At 41.7% G+C, this 22,211-nt stretch overlaps 1 protein-coding gene across 1 annotated transcript; it reads right to left on the bottom strand.

The window, feature by feature from the left end:
- Window positions 1-16,670: 16,670 nt before the first annotated feature.
- On the bottom strand, window positions 16,671-21,917 carry TRIML1 (tripartite motif family like 1). Its single transcript, XM_024562638.3, has 6 exons — window positions 21,492-21,917; window positions 21,155-21,250; window positions 19,952-20,182; window positions 18,898-18,920; window positions 18,621-18,718; window positions 16,671-17,236 (listed from the first exon to the last, which is right to left on the bottom strand). The coding sequence occupies exons 1-6, from the start codon at window positions 21,915-21,917 to the stop codon at window positions 16,671-16,673; spliced, it is 1,440 nt and encodes a 479-aa protein (XP_024418406.3).
- Between the last annotated feature and the right edge of the window lie 294 nt (window positions 21,918-22,211).

Raw genomic sequence — 22,211 nt, 5'->3', positions numbered from 1 at the left:
CCGTATCTCAAAACACTGTTCTAAACCTGATTTTGGAGCAAGTGAATTAATATTAAGGATCAAAAATTAGTTAAAGTTTATATATGTTAATTAGATAATTCATCATTAATACATTTTAATTTAAGAAACAATTCTTACATTTAATGTAAGAAACACTTCTTATGTTTAATTTAAGAAATAATTCTTATATTTAACTTAAGAAACAATTCTTATGTTTGAAAACCTTCTCTCACAAATTTCATTATCAGACTCTGAGGAAGTACAGTATGGCAGTGTAGAGTCCATTGGAAAATGCTGACTTTTCAGTCTTGACTGCCCTTAGTTCGTTGTCTGTGTTGATGGTTTGTTTTGTTTTCTAATAAATACAGGGGATTTTCTGCTACTCCTGGAATAACACCTCTACCCCCATTAACTTTATGAATACCTGTGGTACGTGCAGAGAATTCATTGCAGATGAGGACAGTGGGGCTGAGTAACTGGCGTTGATACAGGGCTGACTCAAATATAACTCATGAAAGAGATTGAGGGGGAGCTTCTGGCCCCTTCTCCAAGAACCTCCAGGTTTGCTAAAACAAAACATAAACCAAATTCCAAGGGTGGTATACAAAGGTATTCACTAATAGATTTGGTAGCTTTCAAAACAACATTTCTATGTATAATTAAGTCGTATATAACTTACATTTTCTCATACCAAACAAAGGAAGGAAAGACTCCAAAAGGAAAGTTTACCTGACCCTCTCCTTCCCTGCACTCTCTCCCCAACTCCACCTTTGCTGTCATATCCCTGTTATAACCCCTACCTCCCTGCTCTCTCTTCTCCCTATTAACAGACTATCTCCACCTTGTGTTTTGCAAACTTAAAGCCTTAAGCCTCTTCCAAATTCCAATGGCTAAAGGCTCCTTCTGTTTGGTCTGTCACCACCCATTCCTGCTGTACTGGAGGGAACAGGCACACAGGGTAAGTGGAAGAAGCAAGAAAGGAAACAGCTGCTCCTGACAACTGCTAGCCGGGAGCTGGCCCAGTGCACACAGCGAGGCCTGCTGTTCTGTGGAACAAAAACAATATGGCAGGACACCAGCGTCAGACAAGCCCACTCAGAGACTGGGATGGAGGGGAGCAAAAGCGAGACCACTCCAAACACGTCTGAGCACAGATGAAAAACCATGCTGTGCAAATCACAACAAGCTCTAAACATCTCCTTCACCCGGCGGATGTGAGTGGCTCCTCCATTAGAAACCACTGCTTAAATTCTACACCATTCCTCCTGTCTCCTAGGTAAAAATCAATATACTTTATCATAGGATTTTCTGACAGCATCAGAGGAGAACCAAATCACCAAACACGAGGGCAAATCCCATAGCAAGCCCCTTCTAACACTCTCTGCCTGAGACAACCCGTAGGTCTCCACCATGTAGTCTCCTTGCCTCCAGTGACAATGACCCCACCTTGTTGAATACAGAGTGCTCTGGTGGCCTTTGGCTGGTGGCACCAACAGTAATCACCCTTCCCTCCCTTCAACCTCTCCTCTCCATTATGGAGACTGTGGGACTTCCTTATAAAATGACCTAAAAAGTGAGCACACTTCTAAGATGAGCTATTTTCCTGGAGAAAACAGTCTAGTTTCCTATGAGGAAAGAAATATTCTTTTTAGTGGAACATTGATCCTGCCACTTTTGAATAAACAATCACAATATTACTGTACTAGGGAATCTTCAGCTCTTTTCTGCCATGTCTTACGGTAGCTACTACATTGGCTATAACAGGCTGTCTTGGATATCCAAGAGCATCAATATATACTGCTGTTAATTTGCTTCACGAACCTGACCTATTTCCCACCTGAGAAGGACAGTGAAGGCAGGCTTGTCTTCTGGTACTTCTGACCCCATCAAAAACTGCATATACTAGTTATTCTTATAAGATTATTTTCAAACATTGGAGATCGACCAAAATCTCACTATCAATTACCCAAATCTCACCTATCTAAGGAGGTACCTTCAGTGTAATATTGTTTCCATAATTGCCACTGAAGCCAGTCACCCCCAAAGCAACATTTGTATTATTTGAGAAGAACAAATTAAGGTTTCTTAGCTTAAAAATTCTCTTCCTACTAGGTTGCCACTAGGGAAAGAAAGAATTAACAGTTACCAAGTTTGCTCTAAATGTGAAGAACTCTCATAAAAATGTATCTCATGTAATCCTCACAGCACGCTGCAAGATAGGTACTATTATCCAGATTTTGACACTTTTGTGGAAACTAAAGGCAATGTTTTTCACTGTGGGGCTGGGACCCCGTCTTTTATCTGTTATTCTTCCAGGACAGCTCAGTGGTGGACCCCAGGCAGGCTCAATAGAAGGTCAGTTGAATAAACAAGGCTTGGAAAGGTTAAGAAAATTGCATGAGGTCACACATTGTCTAAGAAGTAAAGATTCCATCCCCAGTCTGATACCAAATTCCTAACATTTAAGATCCTAAGTATACCAGATGCTAAGGTTGTGCTGCCTGACAATTAAGCCTACACCATGGCTTAGCCATAAACATGGTAAGGAAGGTAAATATTTGTATGTATTCTGCACTTTAATCCGTACCTAGGACATAGTAGGCACGCAGTAATATTATTTCCCTTTTCCTAGTTGAATACAACTACATTAGGTTATTCTGGAGCAAACCTCTCTTATATCATCTTGGCCACAGGTGTCACTGGTAGGTCCCATTATGTGAGTAACCGGTGTCTGTGCATCTTCGTGGCCTGAACCTACAGCAGCATGTGCTGACACTGTATTCCATGCTTCTGGTGTGCACCCATGACTATGGTATGTATTATAAAAGAGGGGCCAGACAAAAAGCAACATTTGGTTGGCATTCGGTATGTGCCAGCCCCTGAGCTGGCCATCCAGCTAGAAAGTGAAGGGCTTGAAATCCAGTCCAGCTCTGCCTGACTCTCATTCAGTGTCTCATGCAAGAGTTAAAAAGTAAGACAAATTTGAAGTGACAGGGAGTAAAACAATCAACATGCGATAGAAGATAAGCCACATTTCTGTTTAAATCAGTGAAATCTAAATTCAGATTCAGGTGGGAAAAATGGAAAGAGAAGGAAAAGGAGGACAGAGTGGAGGAGAAGAGAAACTTTCCTAACGTTTCACTTACTGACGCCATCGCAGCACAAAGGTGAGTGAACCCACTGAGCTCTTTCCGCCTGTCCTTCCACTGAACTTGGACGATTCTAAAATTTTCTCACGTATAAATACTTTCCCTCTTCCTAGCACAAGGGGCTGCTCAGGATTCACCCTCTGATCATAGAAGGATGCTACTCAAAACAGAGTGTATAAAATTGATTCCAATTCTAATGAGCCCTAAGGAGTTTATTGAAAATCTTTTAGGCTTTCAACATTGCTTATAAATGACATCATTTTACTCACAGATGAAAGATATTTTACCAATAGCAACCAGAATGTGTTATTAGTAGAGTCAATAGGGGGTGTCAGTCTGGACTGAGCCCCTTAAATCATTGGCTGTGGCACAACCAGATGGTTTCAGCACTTCCACGTGTCTTTGCTCTGGTCTCCAGTGAGTCTGCCTCCGTCTTGGGAGTGAAGCTGGCACTCGATAAACAAATGTGATTGTAATCCTACTTTCAAGTAAGAATTAAAGGTCTTTCCTTCTTCCTTTTCCCCTCTGCCTATAATTTTAGTATATATTATTTTTCTGTTATTGCTTGAACAAATTACCACAAACTAATTGGCTTAAAACCACACAAATTTATTATCCTGCAGTCTGGAAGTCAGAAGTTCAATATTATTTTTCCTACGTGAAAATCAAGGTGGAGGAAATCTTGAGTTTCTACTGGAAGGTCTAGAGGGTCTCTTTCCTTGCCGTTTCTTCCTCTAGAGTCACTTGCATTCCTTGGCTTGTAGCTCCTTCCTCCACCTTTAAAGCCAGGAGAACCTAGCCATGTCACACGTTACAACAGGATATCTTCTGAGAAATGCACTCCTAGGCAATTGTTGTAAGAACATTGAAGAGTGCACTTTTGCTAAACCGGATGCTACGGCCTACTCCACAACCAGGCTACCTACTGCCTGTACAGCATATTACCATACAAAACAGCATGAAATTAAATCAAGAATAAGAGAAGAAGATGCAATCAACAGACAGGGTAAATATGAGATGTATGAGACTGCCCCCCACATAACACGGCATACTGTTCACAACAAACAGTAACAAGTATGGCATTCTGAGTACCTAAATCAGTAACAGAGTCCTTTATCATCTCGTATTATGTACCGCACATAATTGCACATGCCACATTTTTACATGACTGGTAGTGCAAAAACTTTGTATACATAAGCATCACCCCAAACATTTAGTAAAACGCATGGGACTATGACATCACCAGGGGATTGGAACTTTTCTGCTCCATTATAATCTTATGGGACCACCGTCATATATGCAGCCCATCATTGACTGAAACGTCATTGTGTGGCCCATGATTGTCCCTTTCTCCTTTCTGATCTCTGTTTCCATCCTATGCCTTGTCCGCACTCCTCTGGGCCATCATCTCTGTTACTTCTCATGCCCAGGGGCACCCCACTGAATAGTTACTTTAGGCACTTGTGGCAGGATATACAAAAGTGAGTATCGATCAGTGTATTTCAGATGTTGGGTTGACATCACTCCATTGTGTAACCAGTGGACGCACATTCAGCAGTTTCAGGGGCCTCGTGGAGTCCCATGAGGTTAAAGAGAAGTAAGCTCCATTCTTTCCCCAGAGAGAGGGGATCTAAGATCCTGAGTACATAGGTTACTCTCTCCAAAGAAAGCCTCCAGTTTCCAAATAAACCTCCACCTGCTTTGACTTTAGCACCGGTTCACCTAAAACAAGAGTAAATGAAAAAGCTATGTGTTCCAACTCCTTTGCAAGTTTAACATAAGAAAAATCAGGGTTGACACATAGATGATCTTGTTCCTCAGTGAAATCCTAAAGAGAAGGAGTTTGATTTTAACATCCTGTCACATATAGTCAGTTCTGCTAGAATGCTACATATGTATTCCTAAAAATCACCGCGTTATGCAAAATTGTGCGATAAAACCCACGGGGCTTATGGGTTTATGAACTTAACACGCAAAAACTTGCTCAGTGACACACTAAAAAATGGGAGCAAATAAATATAGGAGCACATTTTACATTTGTTAAATGGCTGAGAACGACATAAATGCTACAATAAATATGATACTTTGTGGTAAAAAAAAAAAAAAAAAAAAAGGCCTGAATTTGCTTGTGGGTACAGGCATCAAAAGGATTGAAACCTGTGAGCTGTTGTGAGCTAGTAACCAGAGGGTAACCAGGAGGCATAGGAAAAGAAGGAAATCAGGCGAAAGTTGTAATGACAAATGTGAATGGACGAATGGACGTGCAAACGTGAATGGGTGTGGCTCTTAACACAGGCAGTGAACTGAGACAGTGGCTCGGTGTTTGCAATGGGGAGGGTAGGGGTAGGGTTACCCCTATTCTTGGGCTGCTAAGCTCAGCTGAGTGCTATTTTCTGTCCACCTGGTGTTTCCCATGGATGAGATCATACACAAGCAAGCATGAGATTCCTGCTGTGCTCAAATGACTCCCTGATACCCCAGTTGTGTAGGAACGCATTTGCATTTTCAAAACAAGCATTATAGCAAAACGGACTGCATTTTTACAGGAGTGTTCTGATCCTACCTTCTGCAGGAAGAATACCAAAGGCAGTGTTTTATCAAGCTATTAATTGTAAATCGTTTTCTGTAGTCAGTTATCTTTCAGTATTACTGAACACACGGTGAGAAACAGAAGTCATTCCCCAACTTTGGAGGCAAAATGGAGAAGAGAGTGTGAACAGGTCTCAGAGAGACGCAGGATAAAACGCAGGACAGGAAGCAGTCGATCATAGCATAAAGGGAAGTTCCACCAAATCTTTGGTCTAAAAAGTTCCAGCTATAGGACTCCAAATACATGACTTTCTGGAAAAGACAAAATCCATGGGAACAGTATAAAGGTGGTGGTGGCCAGCACTTAAGAAGGGCAGGGTATGAATAAGCAGAGCACAGAGAAGCTTTGGAACAGGGAAACTGCAGGTTTATACATTTGCAAAGCCCGTAGACTACACAACACAAACAGTGAACCCTGTTGTAAACCATGAACTTCGGGTGACAATAATGTGTCAATGTGTGTTCATCGGTTAGAAGAAATGTGCCCTTCTAGTGGGGCACGCTGGCAGCGAGGGGGGCTGTACCTGTGAGGGCATTGGGGGGAATACGGGCTAAATGTGAAACTGCTGTCCTTCCACTATTTTTGCTATGAACACAAAATGTCTCTAAAAACATTATGTCCCTAATTGCTTTCTTTGATGAGAACTTTAGTGTAGACATTACAAATATATGTGGAGGGCATTAGCTAATGATATTCTTTTTTAAAAATTAATTAACTTTATTCAGTTACAATTGTCTGCATTTTCTCCCCATCCTTCCACCCCACCCCAGTCAGTCCCACCTCCCTCCCCCACCTCTACCCTCCCCCTTGATTTTGTCCTTGTGTCCTTTATAGTAGCTCCTATAGACCCCTCTCCCCACTATCCCCTCCCCACTCCCCTCATTGTAACAATAGCTAATGATATTCTTTAATGGCTAAATTTTGTTGTCATTTTAAGATCTTACATTCTGTGGCCCCCCAAATTAAATACCTTTTTTCATCTGAGTCAGTCGACCAAGTGAAGAATGGAGAAAGAGAAGAAGGAAACTCAAACATGGGAAGAAAGAAAATTTGAGTCTATTATAATATCTTATTCCTTCCCACCTGTAATTTTTTCTCTTATAAATTATTTATGAATGAATTTAATACAATAAGATAGTACAGTAGTCCCAGTATTTCCATGACTTGTCTTGATTCAAAGGCTTTTTCAATAGACCCTTATGTGAAGTTCTTGTTCCTCCTGGTCTGCTGCTTCTTTACACCAAACTGAGGATTTCTTCTCAATCTCAATACTTGACCCTCTGTTCTTCTTGGTCTTCAGTCTTCATCAGAATACGACAATGCTGTCTTACAAGTTCAATTATTATGTACATGATAATTGCTTTAAAAAGCCTTCCTTCAGCCCCAGCTTGTCAGAAGAACTGATTTTTCTGTCCCTAACAGCCAAGGAATTCACTGTTCTTTCTACATTCATGTACCACGTGTCACTCAAACCCAAACACTCAATTAAACAAACTGGCTCCTTCACCTGACTAATTTCTACTGAAGAATAATATGGCTCAGTAGTTAAAAAATAGTTCCTGGAGCAAGTAGTGCTGGATACATGTCCAATTCTTCCCTTTGACAGGTGTGGCATTTGGGCAATGTCTTTAAACTTTTAATGGTAGTGTAAATATTATGCACAGTACTTGGCCAGTAATAAATGTTTAATAAATGTGAGAAATTATTTGCCACCTGGGGTACATTATCCAAAAGAGTATAATCTTGTTATAGAGAAAATAAGTATGCAGAGAAAGCCCTGCATGTCAGAGGTGTTCTCTTTGCCTTGACCTCATAGACACATCAAAGAAGGTTGAAAGCAGGGGCGAGCATCTCGGGGAACTTGCTGACCTAAGCACGAAGCCGAGATTGTCATCCATTGGGGTGAAAAGCCACATTACAGTCCCCAGGGACCAGGCTTCCAGGGAAAGGGTGAGGATCTGACCCCAAGTGCAGAGACAAGATGTTGTCCATAAAGTGAAAGGTACAGGTAGTAGAGGCGAGGAGAGGTACGTGATAGGAAACCTGATTCTAGCAGCAGAGGACTCAGGTGCTATGAAGTAGATCCTGTGTCTTCCACACCTTCTTCTTCACCTCTTCCCTATATCTAGGTGCCAATAAGGAAATAATTAAATTATTTGTCCAACTCCTGCAGAGTTAACGAATACAGCTTTGCACCTTCAGTATGTGAGGGATATATTTTATTCTATGATTAAAATGATACTCCAAAATTGCACACTTGGGCCAGACCATCAAGGTTCAAATTTTTTCTCCATTACTTATTGGCTCTGTGAACCTGATCAAGTTACTCAACCTCTCTGTACTTTATTCCTTCACCAGGAAATAGGAGGTGATAATGGTGATTACCTCTCTGGATTTTTATGAGGATAAAATGAGTGAGCGTGTTCAAGCATTTGGAACAGCTCCAAGCAAAGTGAGTGCTATAAGGAATTGCTTTCATAATCATTACTATTACCATTGTGTTTCAACACATTTCTTTCCTCCAAGAAATTATCCTGCTAAGGACAGCAGGAAACAATGTGTAAGTCAGTGATGGGTCAAGAGCAACCCTCTGCTTGATGGGGTTCTTTGTTAGATGAGGAAGCTTGCTCTTTTCAGCTATTTGTACATCAGCCGTACATACACATGTGTACAGAAGATGAGTCTTGAAGGGCAGCCAACTTTTGACCATAAAAGGTGGCACTCAGAACTGAATTTCACTGCATCAATTTTCATTCCGAATTAGCTTACAAAGCATATGCTATAAAGCACTTTAAACACCAATGAAAAACATCGGCTCCCTGACTCAGAACAATACTTCTCTCTACTAATATACAGGCAGAAATCTCATGGCAAAGAAGCGGATATAACTGCCTAAGGTTGAACGTTGCTCCAATAGTGGAGAAGCGCACAGCTTTCATTGACTTGGGCAAATTTTACTTGTACCATCCTTCCCTGTACATTCATAATACATGTGCTGCTCCACAGGCAAAGCCAAAAGGTACCAGAGGAAATCAGACCTTAAAAACAACCCAAAACGGTGGTCTTAGTTTGGGAGGGGCACGGAGAGGAAACACATGGGTCAGGATCTGTATTTACTCTTTAACAAAAAGTGAATTTAAATGTGTAATTAGGCATTTTCAAACATGTTTACATGGCCTCGTTAAGCAACATGAGACAGATAATGCAGAAACTTTTAACTGCCTTTCTAAGAACTGGAGGGGATTTTCATTCCCTGCATCCTCCATCCTTGGTGGATGGCTTAAGAGTCTGTAACATACACCCTAAGAAACACAAATCTAAGAGGATATGTGGAGAAAAGGCAGGCGCTCCAACAAGATTTTTTGTCAGCTCAGAAGCTGGAGGAATGAATGGTCTTCCTCCCAAGAACTCTAAAATCTCAGGGAGCTAATAAAAAATGAGTAGAATAAGCTGGAGAAGGGGAGATAGATTAAATGGTAAGATCAAATAACTTGCCAAAAGACTGATTTTTACCATGTATACATCGGTTTTAGGAAAGAAGCTAACCACCCCTACACACACACACACACACACACACACACACACACACACACGCTTGTTACTAGTTAGTGAGTCACGAGGTCTGAGAAAAAGACTCAAGGAAGGCACAGAGTTTAAGGAGCCCAAATAGCGCAATTTCCAGGACGTCCTGGTATAAAAATAAAGACAGAGGCTTCAGAGGAGGAAGAGTATCTGCAACCATTGCTCACAAGCCAAGCTTTGCAATGTGATGCATTACCCAGCACTATCCAGAGTGCGGGAATTAAGAAAGAGTTGAAGGCAGAAAACTACTTGAGCAACAATTAAAAAAAAAAGAGTTAAAGGGCCAGAACCAGTAGGGGAAAGATTTGGGGGATAGATAGATAGGTAGATAGATACACAATTTTTTATTAAGTTGTGAAATATTTAAGAAAAAAGGAAAGCACATTTCAGAATTGCCTTGTACAGATAGCTTTAAAAAAAATCCTGGAGATTTTCAAGAGCAGCAAAGAAATGGTAAAAAAATCAGAAATATAGGAAAAATTGAGAAAAGTTTGGCTTATGCTGATAAATGAAGTGAGGAAAGTAGGAAATACAGTTTAAGGAAAAAAATAATAATTCCCATCTCAGTGAAACACAATTTGTAGACCAGGAGCCCAGAAGCTAGGTCTGATTTGGAAAGTATGAGAGGCCATGAAGCCGGAAAAGGTGTGCTACCTCAGTCTTTGGAACTATTTCTGCTAAAAGCCAATATCCTAAGCTTTAGTTCCTGAGGGCAATGACTTAGCTATTGCGGATGATTATTCTCCTATTGAGGAAGGCAATTTTATTTTGATGATCTTCGAGGGTCTAAAGATTGCAATCTCCTATCTCAACATGTCCAAAGCTGATGTGATGTTTTCTCCTCTCCCCTTTTATGATAATCTGCCTATGCCTGGAAGCAGACGCCAGAGAGGATAAAATGTGTAGGAATTTTAAGAGATGAAATGCTGATAATTGCTCAACAACTAGGTCTCTCCAGGGCAAAGACTCGACTTATAATGTTTGCAGACTGGTTGATGTACAGGCTCCCACTGTAGCCCATTTCCAGCCATCAGCATGGTGTCCTCAAACCCCAGGTAAGAAGAGATGCATTCATTCCACTTGAACCAGTCCTAGTGCAGTGGGCTGCAGCACCCAACTCTTTGTAAGGGGAGCGGAGGGAGGGAGCGGGCTAAGGCCACACCCCAGTGAAGGAGATGGGGAGAGAAGGTTCATGGTGTTTGAATGACTGCTTTAGCAAACATTTCCAACACTTCAAGACAGACAACACTTAATGGTTGCTCTATAAAATGTCTAATAAAATGTTAACTGAGTGTAACAGTTCTTTAGGTGTATGTAAAAGGAAGAAAAAGAGTCAATGAGTCAAATAAAAGGCAATATTTGAAATGCTCAAGAATTTTTAGAAAACTTCCTAAGAAATAAGGAGCAAGGTTTTGAATTAGGAACTCAAAAGGACCAGCAGTGTGCTCTGAGGTGATCACAAAACTGGAGGTAGAGTTTCATCAAGGATGGAAGCCAGGACATGAGGGTAGAAACCAGAGTAAGGGAGGTAGTATTCTGAACTCCGTGTAAGTTCACGGTCAGCACTGTGGGAAATGGGGCCACAGAAAGCAGTAATCAAAAATGCAGAGAGTCCCGCTAATACAGTTTCTAAAGCTTTGTAAGGAACTATTAAGGATTAATTATCTGTTGAGTAGGGTCACCTTAAATCAGGTGGTGTTCTAAGTGCAAGTGTTACGTCATTTGCTACACCAACCCATGAGGCAGATACGATTTTCAATGATGTTTTACATATGAAGGAAGTGAGGCACATGGAGACTGAGCACCTTGCTCAGCGCTGTACAGTTAGTTAGTGGTGGAGCCAGGATTTGAACCTAGAGGTCTGGCTTTACTGCCTTGGCACCTCATCCTGCATCTGGCTAACCCAGGGGTAGATGACCACAAAACTAGTTAAACTTATGTTTCAGGCCCTTTATTTCCTTGAGACCCTCTAAGATCCTGACCTAATGTTAAAATTTGTAAATTTTTGGCCATGGCTAGGTAGCTCCATTGGTTAGAGTGCTATCCTGATATGCCAATGTTGCAGGATCGATCCCCGGTCAGGGCACATACAAGAATCAACGGATGAATGCATAAATAAGTGGAACAACAAACTGACCTCTCTGTCTTTCTCTCTCTCTCCCCCTTTCTCTAAAATCAATAATTTTTAACAAATTACTAATTTACTAAAAAAATAGTGGTTTTAAAAATTATTAATTTTTAAAAATAAATAATTGAAAATATTATTTTTGTTATTTTTTGAAAGATGACTGTCCTCATTTATATAAGCTTTAGGCCTCACAAAATTTGGGTTTTCCTGTTAGTTGTCAATAAGAAAGCTATTATAGGACATCCCAGGTAAGCGAGTAATATATTAGATAGACAGGTAGGTAGGTAGATAGATAGATAGAGAGATAGATGATAGATAGATGACAGATAAGATCACCTTTGTGGGGGGGTCAGTGCTTCCCTACCTTTCTTGAGTCAGGGCACACGTCTAATATGATTTATAAGGCACAAAAAGGAGGAAGAGGTTCACGGCTGGTGTGACCACCCCAAACACCACCCAGAGGCTGATGGGATATCTCGGGGCCCCCAGTGTACTTGAGCACCACCGACTGAGGCACAGAGGTCAAATAAAGCCACATGGCCATTTCCGTGGGGTCAGCACTTCAGGTGCTAGCAGAGCCGATGACCTGCAGGGCTCACACCACGTCCTGGAGCCCAGACAATGGTGTGAGATGGCCAAGAATGAAAAGGAGACTGCCTCTCTAGGAGAGTCTTTATTTTTATTTGTCTCCTACTTTCCTTTTCATTAGGTAATGAGCTGCTCATGACTGTGAAGGTCAAAAGGACTTCCATGAAAGATTAAAAAATGATCCACAGAGGTTTTTCTCTTTCTCCAACTAAACACTTGTGTTAACACTTTTCCCCTAAGATAGTAACACCTACTTTGGAGATATTTCAGAGATTTTGTTGCCCATGTCTTCATAAGCATTCAATGGCTTTGCTGAGCCCTAACAAATTGCAAATCCCCCTAGGGTGGGAAAGGGGAGGAGAGGGGAGAAGAGGGGTAACAAAAATCATCATGCCCACAGATTCGCTGTTTCTCTGTGATCTCACATAATCTCACAAGTAGGTATTACTGACATTTTTTTGAGAACAGGAAACTAAGGCCCTGAGAGTTGAAATGACTTGTGAAAGTTGAAAAAATTATTTGATGAAGTTAAGCGTTCAAATCAAGGCCTGTTTGATTTCAAAGCCCAGACACTACTCTCCATTCCTCCCCAAGCAGATTTCTGTGGCGTAAATGCAGTGCTTCTGGCAAGACTGCAGGGCAGAGGAAAACAGCTTCTTCCACTGGTCTCAAAGCCGTGCTCTGCATCTGCAGTGCAGAGAGGCCGAGAGTTAGACCTTTGGACCACCTGGGGTGCCCCTAATGCTGTGATCTGATGCACAACCTGCGAACACAGGCCAGCAGGATCCAAGGCGGCAGCTCTGCCTGCGGGAGAGAGACTTGAGGAGCTATTACAAGTACACCCCACGTTTGTCTTCATGTGTGTTCATCACAGCATCATTTGTAACAGCTACAAATGGGAGACAATCTAAGCATCTCACCGTAGGGAAATAATTAAATACATTAGGGGCACTCATAAAATAAAATGTTGTTCCCATTAAAATTATATTTTCCAAGACAATTATGTTTCCTGCATGATCCTACATTCTTCCTGGGTGCTGGAAGACTAAAGAACATTACAAGTGTTATTTGACTTGGGGTGGTAAACACACAATACAGATGATGTATGAGAATTGTACCCCTGAAACCTGTGCAGTTTTATTAAGCAATGTCACACTAGTAAATTTAATAAAAAGAGTATTACAAGCCTAATTGAGAAATTTTTTATATTAACTATTTATTAAATATCATTAAATAATAGCACTTACTGAATGTACATTTTTGATATAAATATAATTTAACAAAAGGTACTAATTCTTAGAAAGTACTTAGAAAGTAATATTTATATATTAAGTGATTCAAAAAGTCATATTTTCAATACCCAATGATAAGAATGTTCACAATATAATTAATTCTCAAAATATATACACAGGAAATACAAAATATATACAATAAGGAAAACACATTGGAAAGATACACACCAAAACATAACATTGATTAGGTCTGTGTAGAAAGATTACATTCCATTTTTATTTTATTTTTTGTACATTTCAGCAGTCTTCTATTTTCCTACTGTGGTCTACAATTATTTTGTTCCCACCCACCAAGGGCCATGCACAGGAAGAAACCCAAGACTACAGAAAGGGGGATTGGACACATTCTTGAGTTAAATTAGTGTAAGAGAGCCTTGAAAAAATAATCTTTCTAAAAAATATTTTATATATTTATTTTCAGAAAGAGGGGGAGGGAGGGAGAAAGAGGGACAGAAACACTGATGTGCAGAAGACACATTGATCAGTTGCCTCTTGCACGCCCCCCTACTGGGGTCCTGGCCTGCAACCCAGGCATGTGCTGTGACTGGGGGCAAACCAGTGACCTTTTCGGTTCACAGACAGGCATTCAATCCACTGAGCCACACCAGCCAGGATGTGAAAAAATAATATTAAGATAACATACCAATACTATTGAAGGATAATAGATCAAACTTATGTCATAGGGAGACAGGATAATTAGAGCAGGTCAGATAAAGACCTCATTTGAAGAGCTAAGGGAGTTTTACTGGTAAATCAGATTCCACAGAAACATATGTATAAGGTTGTATATTTAAGACACTCTAAGATGGACAAAGACAATTTAAAAAAGTAATCAAGCTGGAATCTTGTGTGAGAGATGACTCTTGATGTCCTCTAGATATGGTCCAGATATGTCCCCTCTGCTCCAGAAAACTGAGGAGAGGCAGAGAAGGAAATGGCTGTGAGTATGGCTTCCAGTGTGGTGATGTCCTCTACAAGAGGCTACTTGTGACTTGTTATCTCCTGGGGAAAGTGTGCACTCAGGAGAGAGGGGAAGACAGAGATGTGGCAAGGGGAGGACTTAATAGGAATGATGGTGGCAGGTTCCAGGTAGAACACATCATTCATATTTGAGAACATATGGCACAAATGTCCATATGTTTTTCTCAAATGTCCAAAAGCTGTGGCAGAGAGACCCAGGCCCCTGAACAGAGCAAGGAGATAAACTTTCCAAATTAGTGAGTGAAATTCTCAGATTTCCATTCCATTCAATCTCGCTCCCGCATTGCTGGGCTTCAAGTTTATACCTAGAAAGCCTGGGTGAAATTTTTCTTGCAATGTTTTCGTGGTTGCTTATGCAAGCTCAGGAGAGCACAGATAGGGTAGATGCAATCCCCCCTCCCCACACCCAGTCAGTGGTGGGCCCCTGTGGACAACGGACCCACTCAGGGTGACTCGCCCATGAGAAGAGATAGGCTGGTTTCCTTGCCGATATCAACCTCACCGAGACAAAGAAAATTAAAAAGCTTTCATTTCGATTGCATTACAATTAAGTGTAATGCATACTAAATTTAAAAGTATTACTTTTATATTCATTTACCAAATTTTTAAGAAATTAATGATTTGGGACTGAGGAAGATATATTCTAAATATGGTTGGTATTTGCTGTTTATGATTTGTTTCTTAGCTTTTTGAGGTAATATATCAAGAATTTAAATTTAAATTAAATTTTTAAAAAAAGGGAAACAGAGCAACGAATTTATCCAAAGAGTGCATGATTGGTCTTCCCCGATGTCAGGGTAAAATGTGAAGAGCAGAAGAGCGCAGTGCATGATGTTCAATAGTACTGAGCATCAGAGAAATGCAAATTAAACCCAAAGACCTATCGCCTCACACCTGCCAGAACGACCGTCATCAATTAACCAACCAGCAAGTGCTGGTGAGGATGTGGAAAGAGGGGACCCTTGTGCACTGTTGGTAGGAATGCAGATTGATACAGCCACTGTAGAAAGTAGTATGGATTTACTTCCAAAAATTAATAGAACTGCCTGATGACCCAGCAATTCCACTTCTGGGAATACATCCAAAGAAACCCAAAACACTAATTTGAAATTATATATGTACACACTCCTATGTTCATTGCACTGTTATTTACAATAGCCAGCCCAAGGGTCCATCAGTAGATGAGTGGATTAGGAAAAAACTGTGTTACATATACATAATGGAATACTACTCTGTCCTTAAAAAGAAGAAAATGTTACCTTTTGTGGCAGCATGCATAGACCTGGCTAGTATTATGCTAAGTGAAATAAGCCAGTCAAAGAAAGACAAATACCATATGGTTTAGCTCCTTTGTGGAATCTACTGAACAAAATTAACAAATGAACAAAATAGAAACAGACTCACAGAGAGAGAACAGACTGACCGGAGCAGAGGGTAGGGAGGTTGTGAAGCTGGGTGAAAAAGGTGAAGGAATTCAGCAAGAAAAATAAACAAAAATAAATATAAATAAATAAATAAACAAATAAATAAATAAAATGTGTCATGTACACATGAAACCTGTATAATTTTATTAACCAATATCGTCCCCCCAAAATCAATATTTTTTAAAGGCTTCTGCTCATAGCAAATAGCAAAGCACAGACAATGACCTTACATAAAACTTACTGAGGTCACTTGGCACCCAGAGCCTTGACAGTTTTATTGAACAGAGATTTTGCTCTGTCATCTTTGAATGTAGCAGCAAACACAAGTTTCAGCCTCTTGTGACTATGGAAACATGAATGACATTCATACACAGACTTGCAGCATTCTGAAATTCCCTAAGTACATATGTTCCAGGTTCCCCAGGATGGAAAGAAAAGTGACTTTGCAGAGACAGCTGCTCCTTGAGTCCCTTTCATCATCCCTGGAAAGGAGAACCCATGTGACCAGCCCCTGGAGGTTAGGATTGCCTCGGTGTGCAGAGCTCCGCGCATGGAACAAAGGCACGTTCAAACAGCAGATTTTTAGAGTCAAATAAATAAATACACTTGAAAAAATGACATATATTTATAAAACTGGCCTATGACAGTGGGATTTGGGGTAACAGGGCCTAGTTCTAATTCTACATTTTTAGCAATCAGCACATATATGGGATGGTCTAAATGATAAATTTTGTTAAAGATATGAGATATGATCAGCTTTCTTCTACTGGTATTAGAAGTTGATTGTCCAATTTGGCCATTCATTGAGGGCTTAAGTTAGTGGAAACTCTTTGGGGGGACTTTACTTTTAGATCACCTGCTGTTAATACTGTCCATACATTTGTCCTCTTAATTACTAGTCATCTGGTGGTCTTAGACCTCATCCTCAGTGAAGGCTCAGAGGCATCTCCTTCTGCCATAGCTATTCAATGAGCAGATGGTAAGGGGGCCTGTGTTTGTCCCCTCGTTTGGGAGGCAAGGGGAAAAAATGGGTCTGAGGGCCTCTTGGAAAGAGTCCGGAGGGAAGCTGTAGATGAGAGACTCGTCCGCCACATTGTAGAATGCTATGTGTCCAGACTCATAGTCTAAGAACACGCCCACCTTATGCACAGGCTCTCGGACATGTTGCCCTTTTAAAGGTGATGAGACCCAAAGGCTATAATCGTCTCCAATTTTTAAGCCTATAAGTGAGAAGAGGTCCCCAGGGGGCTTTGGCAGGTTCCCCTTTCTGCTCACGGAGTCCTTACAGATGCCCACTTCCCACTCCGTCTTGTTCCCTACTTCCACCTCCCAGTAGTGTCTCCCGCAGGTGAAGCCCTGAGCTCCCAACACGGTGGCAGACTGGTCGAATCTCTCTGGGTTGTCGGGTAACTCCTGCCGGATCCCTCCGTATCTGACACTTTTCAGATCCTCAGACAAGACGAGGTAGGCGTTGGCTGTGGCTGGATCCAGGGTTATGTCCGCTGCCGGAGGAGAAAAGAATGAGTCCTCACTGGCATTCTTGAACCCCCACCCCTCCATATATGTGCAATTTAAATTAAATTCTTAGCATTCGGTCCTATTTTTTTTTAATAATATAATTTAGGTGGGCATGGTGGAGATTTTTGTTTTTAGAAAAGAATCTCTGAGCCCTTCTTTCCTTAAATGAGGAGTACATTTCTAAAAGAGAACAAAAGACAGCTGTGTGGAAAGTAATCCTTATCTACCCTTTGTCATTTGTAGTTGCTTCAGCCAAGGTTGGTTCTGAATCTTCAATTTGTGTGGGGGAAAATATAGGCAGTTATCACTTACTGAACTCCTACTGAAGAGACAAGCATCTTCTGTGCATTATCCCATTTAATCATGGCAAGTATTATTGTTTTTCTATTTTTACTAAAGCGAAAACTTGGGCTCATAAAGGTGAGGAAGCTGGACCAAGTTTACAGAGTTACTGAGTGCTGGAACAGCAATTCCTAATCAGCATTTTTAATTGATTCATGCTTATGGGCAGCTTCATGGGAGTTAGGACAACCCCCAGTGGCCCTTGGATAAACGAGCAAGAGACCCTTCTGTCATTCTCTAGAAAGGATGTCACAGAACAGGCCTTGGAATTTACTGACTCCCCAGACAAGATTAGGTCCCTTTATCACACAATTTGTACTTTTATTGATAGATCAAATTCCAATCATCAGTAATTATCTGTGATTATTGTCCATCTCCTCGATTTCTCTGAAAGGTCTACAAGAGCAAAGGCAAGTCTGTCTTATTTGTCCTGGTAAGTGTCCTTAGAGCCTGACTGGGCACAGAGCAGAGACTCATCAAATACCTGTGGAGTCCCAAGTTGATAGGCCTCCCTCTGAAAGTCAGATTGTCAAGATAAAGGTTGAGAACCTATGCTGACCTTTCCTGTTCTCAGCCAGCCTTAATATCTGGAGTATTCGAGAAAGACAGTTCTTTGACTGTTCCCTCACTGGGATTTAAGTTGGTTAGCATTTGTCCCGACAAAGACAGAGGTGGAAATGCAAAGACCCCTGAGGAGGTGCGTGCCTGCAAACATGCCAGGAGATGAGACGGACAACACAGAGCCTCGTTAACAAAGGAAGGACCAGGACTCCTTAGGAAGCAAGGCCAAGCAGACACCAGTCCCATCTCACTGCTTCTGTCCGCTCCAGCACAGAGACGCTCTGTGGCCCCCGCCCTCCCTGGTACTCTCTGCTGGCTCGGGATGCCTTTCTTCACTGACAGATTGGTACCCAGATGCTGGCTATTCTGTTAGAAGCTGCCGAAGGGCTTAGTTTTGCATCCCTTGAAATACACTGATGTGAACTCTGGAAAGCACCGGAGCTTGGATAAACCAGGCTGACTTACTGCTGAATTTTCTTAGCATCTCCCTCATTCCGGTGATGTGGCACAGACTCAGCTCCGTGACAGCGGTCTCTGGACACTGAAGCAAGAGCGGCTCACTCCTGCAAGAGAGAAGACCGTCACTCTCCTCCGCACAGACCACATGACCTGCTGCAGCCTGAGAGGCCAGCTCATTTTGTCCCAGCCACACAGACCCTCTCACCCCCACTCCATCCCCAGCCTATTTCATCAGCAATGCATCTCTGTATCTGACACTCCTGAACACATGACAGAAACCTACCTTTCCAGCGCTTCTTTCACCTCCTAAGGGTACAAAAAAAAGAAGGTTAGAATTTGTGCATGTTGATCGCTAGTGAAGGCTGAATCCATGTTGGAGATAGTCCTTTGCAAATGTTGCAGAATCTGCTTCCCATGGGTCTAGAATCCCTTGCATGGGAGAGCATATAGTAGAAAAAATATCCCCTGCTTCCTCTAGGGATGAGTTCTTGTGAACATGAGATGCTTCTCAAATGACTAGAGATGACTTTGTTCTCTTCTCTTTCTCCTATCACCACCTTGTCAAGAGAACCTGTGGCTGACAAAGGGGCCAGACTATTGGCTTCATCATGCAGTGTCTCGGGGAGTTGGAGACCACTACAGAAAAGTGGCCAGTGCGAGCTGAGACTGAACCTGTGTGCAGCTGCAGCAGGTTGTGGGGAAGGCATGACATCACAAGGCAGCATTTGGAGGAGCCAGTCCAGGACAGAGACCGGAAGCGGGAGTTGGCTCACACGGCCGATGTTTGATTGGGTCTGGGAGTGCAGTAGCAGCCCAGGACTGCGGTAGAGCTGAGATGGTGAGGAATATGGGCTCAGTGCACAGATACCTGAGTTCTCCCAGCTACTAGCTATTCGAGAGGTAAACTACCTAACCACCCTAGGTCTGGGTTTTTAAACAAGAGCTGCTATAAACCCATTTTTTAGATGACAATCGCCTATAGTACTTACTAGAATAGTATTTAACTTCATCGGGCTTTGTGAAGATATTTAATGTGCCAGCCCATAGTCAATGCTCACTAAACTTGAAGTGCTTGACAAAGCTGAGGTTGCAGGGAGGCAGGCACAGAAGAGATAGGAATCATCGTCAAGCTTGGTTCCGATGGGTATCATCTGTTTTTCCTCTCCACCTCTTCAACACTTTATTTATACTATCCTGAATGTTCATTCTTTAGGAAAACTATTTTTGGATCAGAACTTACCCCTAGTTTTTTAAGTAAATAGAGAAAAATTATTTTGTATGACTTGAAATATTATGTGTTACTACACATGTTCCATTAATTTCCCCAATATTCTTACCTCAAAGGAAGCTACGATGGAGCTCAGACACATGGACTCTATCTGACCCATCATTTTGCTGAGGCCCCTTATTTGCTGGGTCAGCTTGATCTCATTGTCCCTGAGTTTCTTCAGGTTCTCTCTTTCCTCCTTGTCCAGTAACTGGAGATGCAGCTGCTCCTCCTCCTTCAAGAACTGGTGCATTTTTGCGTATTCTGACACAACAACCTGTTTACAATTTTTTGTCTCTTCCTGCCATGACACCCACACAACAATACAATGAGGTTAGTAATGGATGCAATTTTTCACCCTTACAAAGTCCCAAAGTCCCACTGTGACAGTGCTTGGAACCTGACCCATAACATATATATTCTATTGATTGGCTGGGTTCATAATTTCAAAACTTGATATTTTATGTGTATGTGTGATATAGGTAGAGTAATAAAGAAAACCAACATCTAGTCCCTGAAGGCTGTCATTCAAGTGGGGGAAAAAACAAAAATGAACACAAAATATATGACAGGTGGAGATCAGTACCATTATAAAACACAAAGCAATAAAAAATAAGGACAAAATTATGAAAAAAGCGTGTTCATTTATTCAGCAAATATTCATTCAGTAAAGGTAGGCATTGGATCACATATTAGCAATAGAAATGTACATCGCAAATACTCCCATGGAAGCACTCAAAGTTTACTGGGAGAATCAGATACACACGTATTTTTTAAATATCTAAACATCTCTTTGCTTTGCTAGACAGCTCACATCTAAAACTGTGACTGTCCATGAGCATTTGTTTAGGTGTACTAATCCAAAGTACTATTTTGCCTCATTGCCCTTTCTCTTTCTTTGTATGTATTTACAGTCTTTTTTTGGTGAGGGGAGCCCAAAGCATTTGAAATATTTTTATTAATTTCTATGTCATGTTATATAAATATAAGTTGTATTTGAAACAGTTATAATAAGAGCTAAAATAGAGGCGGCCTCTGAGTTATATAGGGGCCCAAGAAGGGAATGAAAAGCTGGCCTAGGGATGGGGGAATGGGGCCGAGTCTCGAGATCCCCAGGTAGACAAGCAGAGACAGGGAGGCCAAAGCAAGGATACTGCACACTATATGACAGGACCGGAAAATTTTGTCCTTTTCCCTAGTATTTCATTAAGCATCCCTTTAGAACTCCCTCCTGGCAGAATTATGTACAAAAAGCAAAAGTGCAGTTACTGACCTTACACAATTTCACTCTCTCCTTCTCATGGGTTAATATAACCTGAGTTTCCTTTTTCTTTTTACTCAAAAGATTTAGGACTTCCTGGAGTTTCTCCTGCAAAGAAACAAACACTCTGTGGCAAATGAGCAGCACACCAGGTCATGAAGGGTCTTGAGGACCAATGACAAGATGACAACTGGGCCACTAAGAGAATGAGTAAAGCAGGATGCAGGCCGAGCATGTGGCCTGTGCCTGGAGATCAGCACCCAGGGTGGTCCCCCACAGACAGTGTCATGGGGGTGAAGCGATGGAACCTGACAGTGTTCTGAGAGTTACATCGAGCAGCCAATCTTACTTTGTGATGCTCCTCGGCCTCACTCGAGACATACACTCTGTTTATGCCGTGACACTGGGTTGAGAAGGCGTTTACTCCCTGCTCGTCAACAGGGGACACCTCGGTGGCAGCCAGCATTCTCCCATGGGGGCCTTGCTTGTCCTCACTCTGTAGCACCTGGGATCTGAGTTGCTTGCCGATGCCAGCCAGCCTCCCCAGACGCTCATTGGGCTGGAAATGAGGGACCTCCAAGGTCCTCCAGCACTCGGGACAAGACAACGGGGTGTTATGTTCCTCCCAGCTCCTCAGGAGACACAACAGACAAAAGCTGTGCCCACATTCAGTGGTCACTGGGCTGGTGAAATAGTCCAAGCAGATGAAACAGGTCAGTTCTTCCCTGAGATTCTCCATCAGATCTGCTGTAGACATTTTCTCTAAGAAGGACATCAGAGCAAGGTCACGCCTATTCTGGAATTAGTAAATTCCTCTCAAGGTTCGATTGTTTTGACTAAGATCAGTTGCTATGTTGTTACTACAAGAAACTCTTACTCTCCTCTGTGCCTGATTTCACCAATTGACATATACTCTCCCAACACAAAGCCAATTATGACTTAATGTGGAACTCCTATGCACTGGTTCATCATCAACCCCAAACTCTTGAGGAATCTCTCACTGTGTTAGCCACACACTGGACCTGGAGGTAATTACACCTAACAGAGTTCTCATTTTGACAGTTGGTTA

This window comes from Desmodus rotundus, chromosome 13 (genome assembly GCF_022682495.2).
Source record: "Desmodus rotundus isolate HL8 chromosome 13, HLdesRot8A.1, whole genome shotgun sequence".
In the NCBI taxonomy this organism is placed as follows: Eukaryota; Metazoa; Chordata; class Mammalia; order Chiroptera; family Phyllostomidae; genus Desmodus; species Desmodus rotundus.
This window is presented reverse-complemented; position numbering and strand designations above follow the sequence as displayed.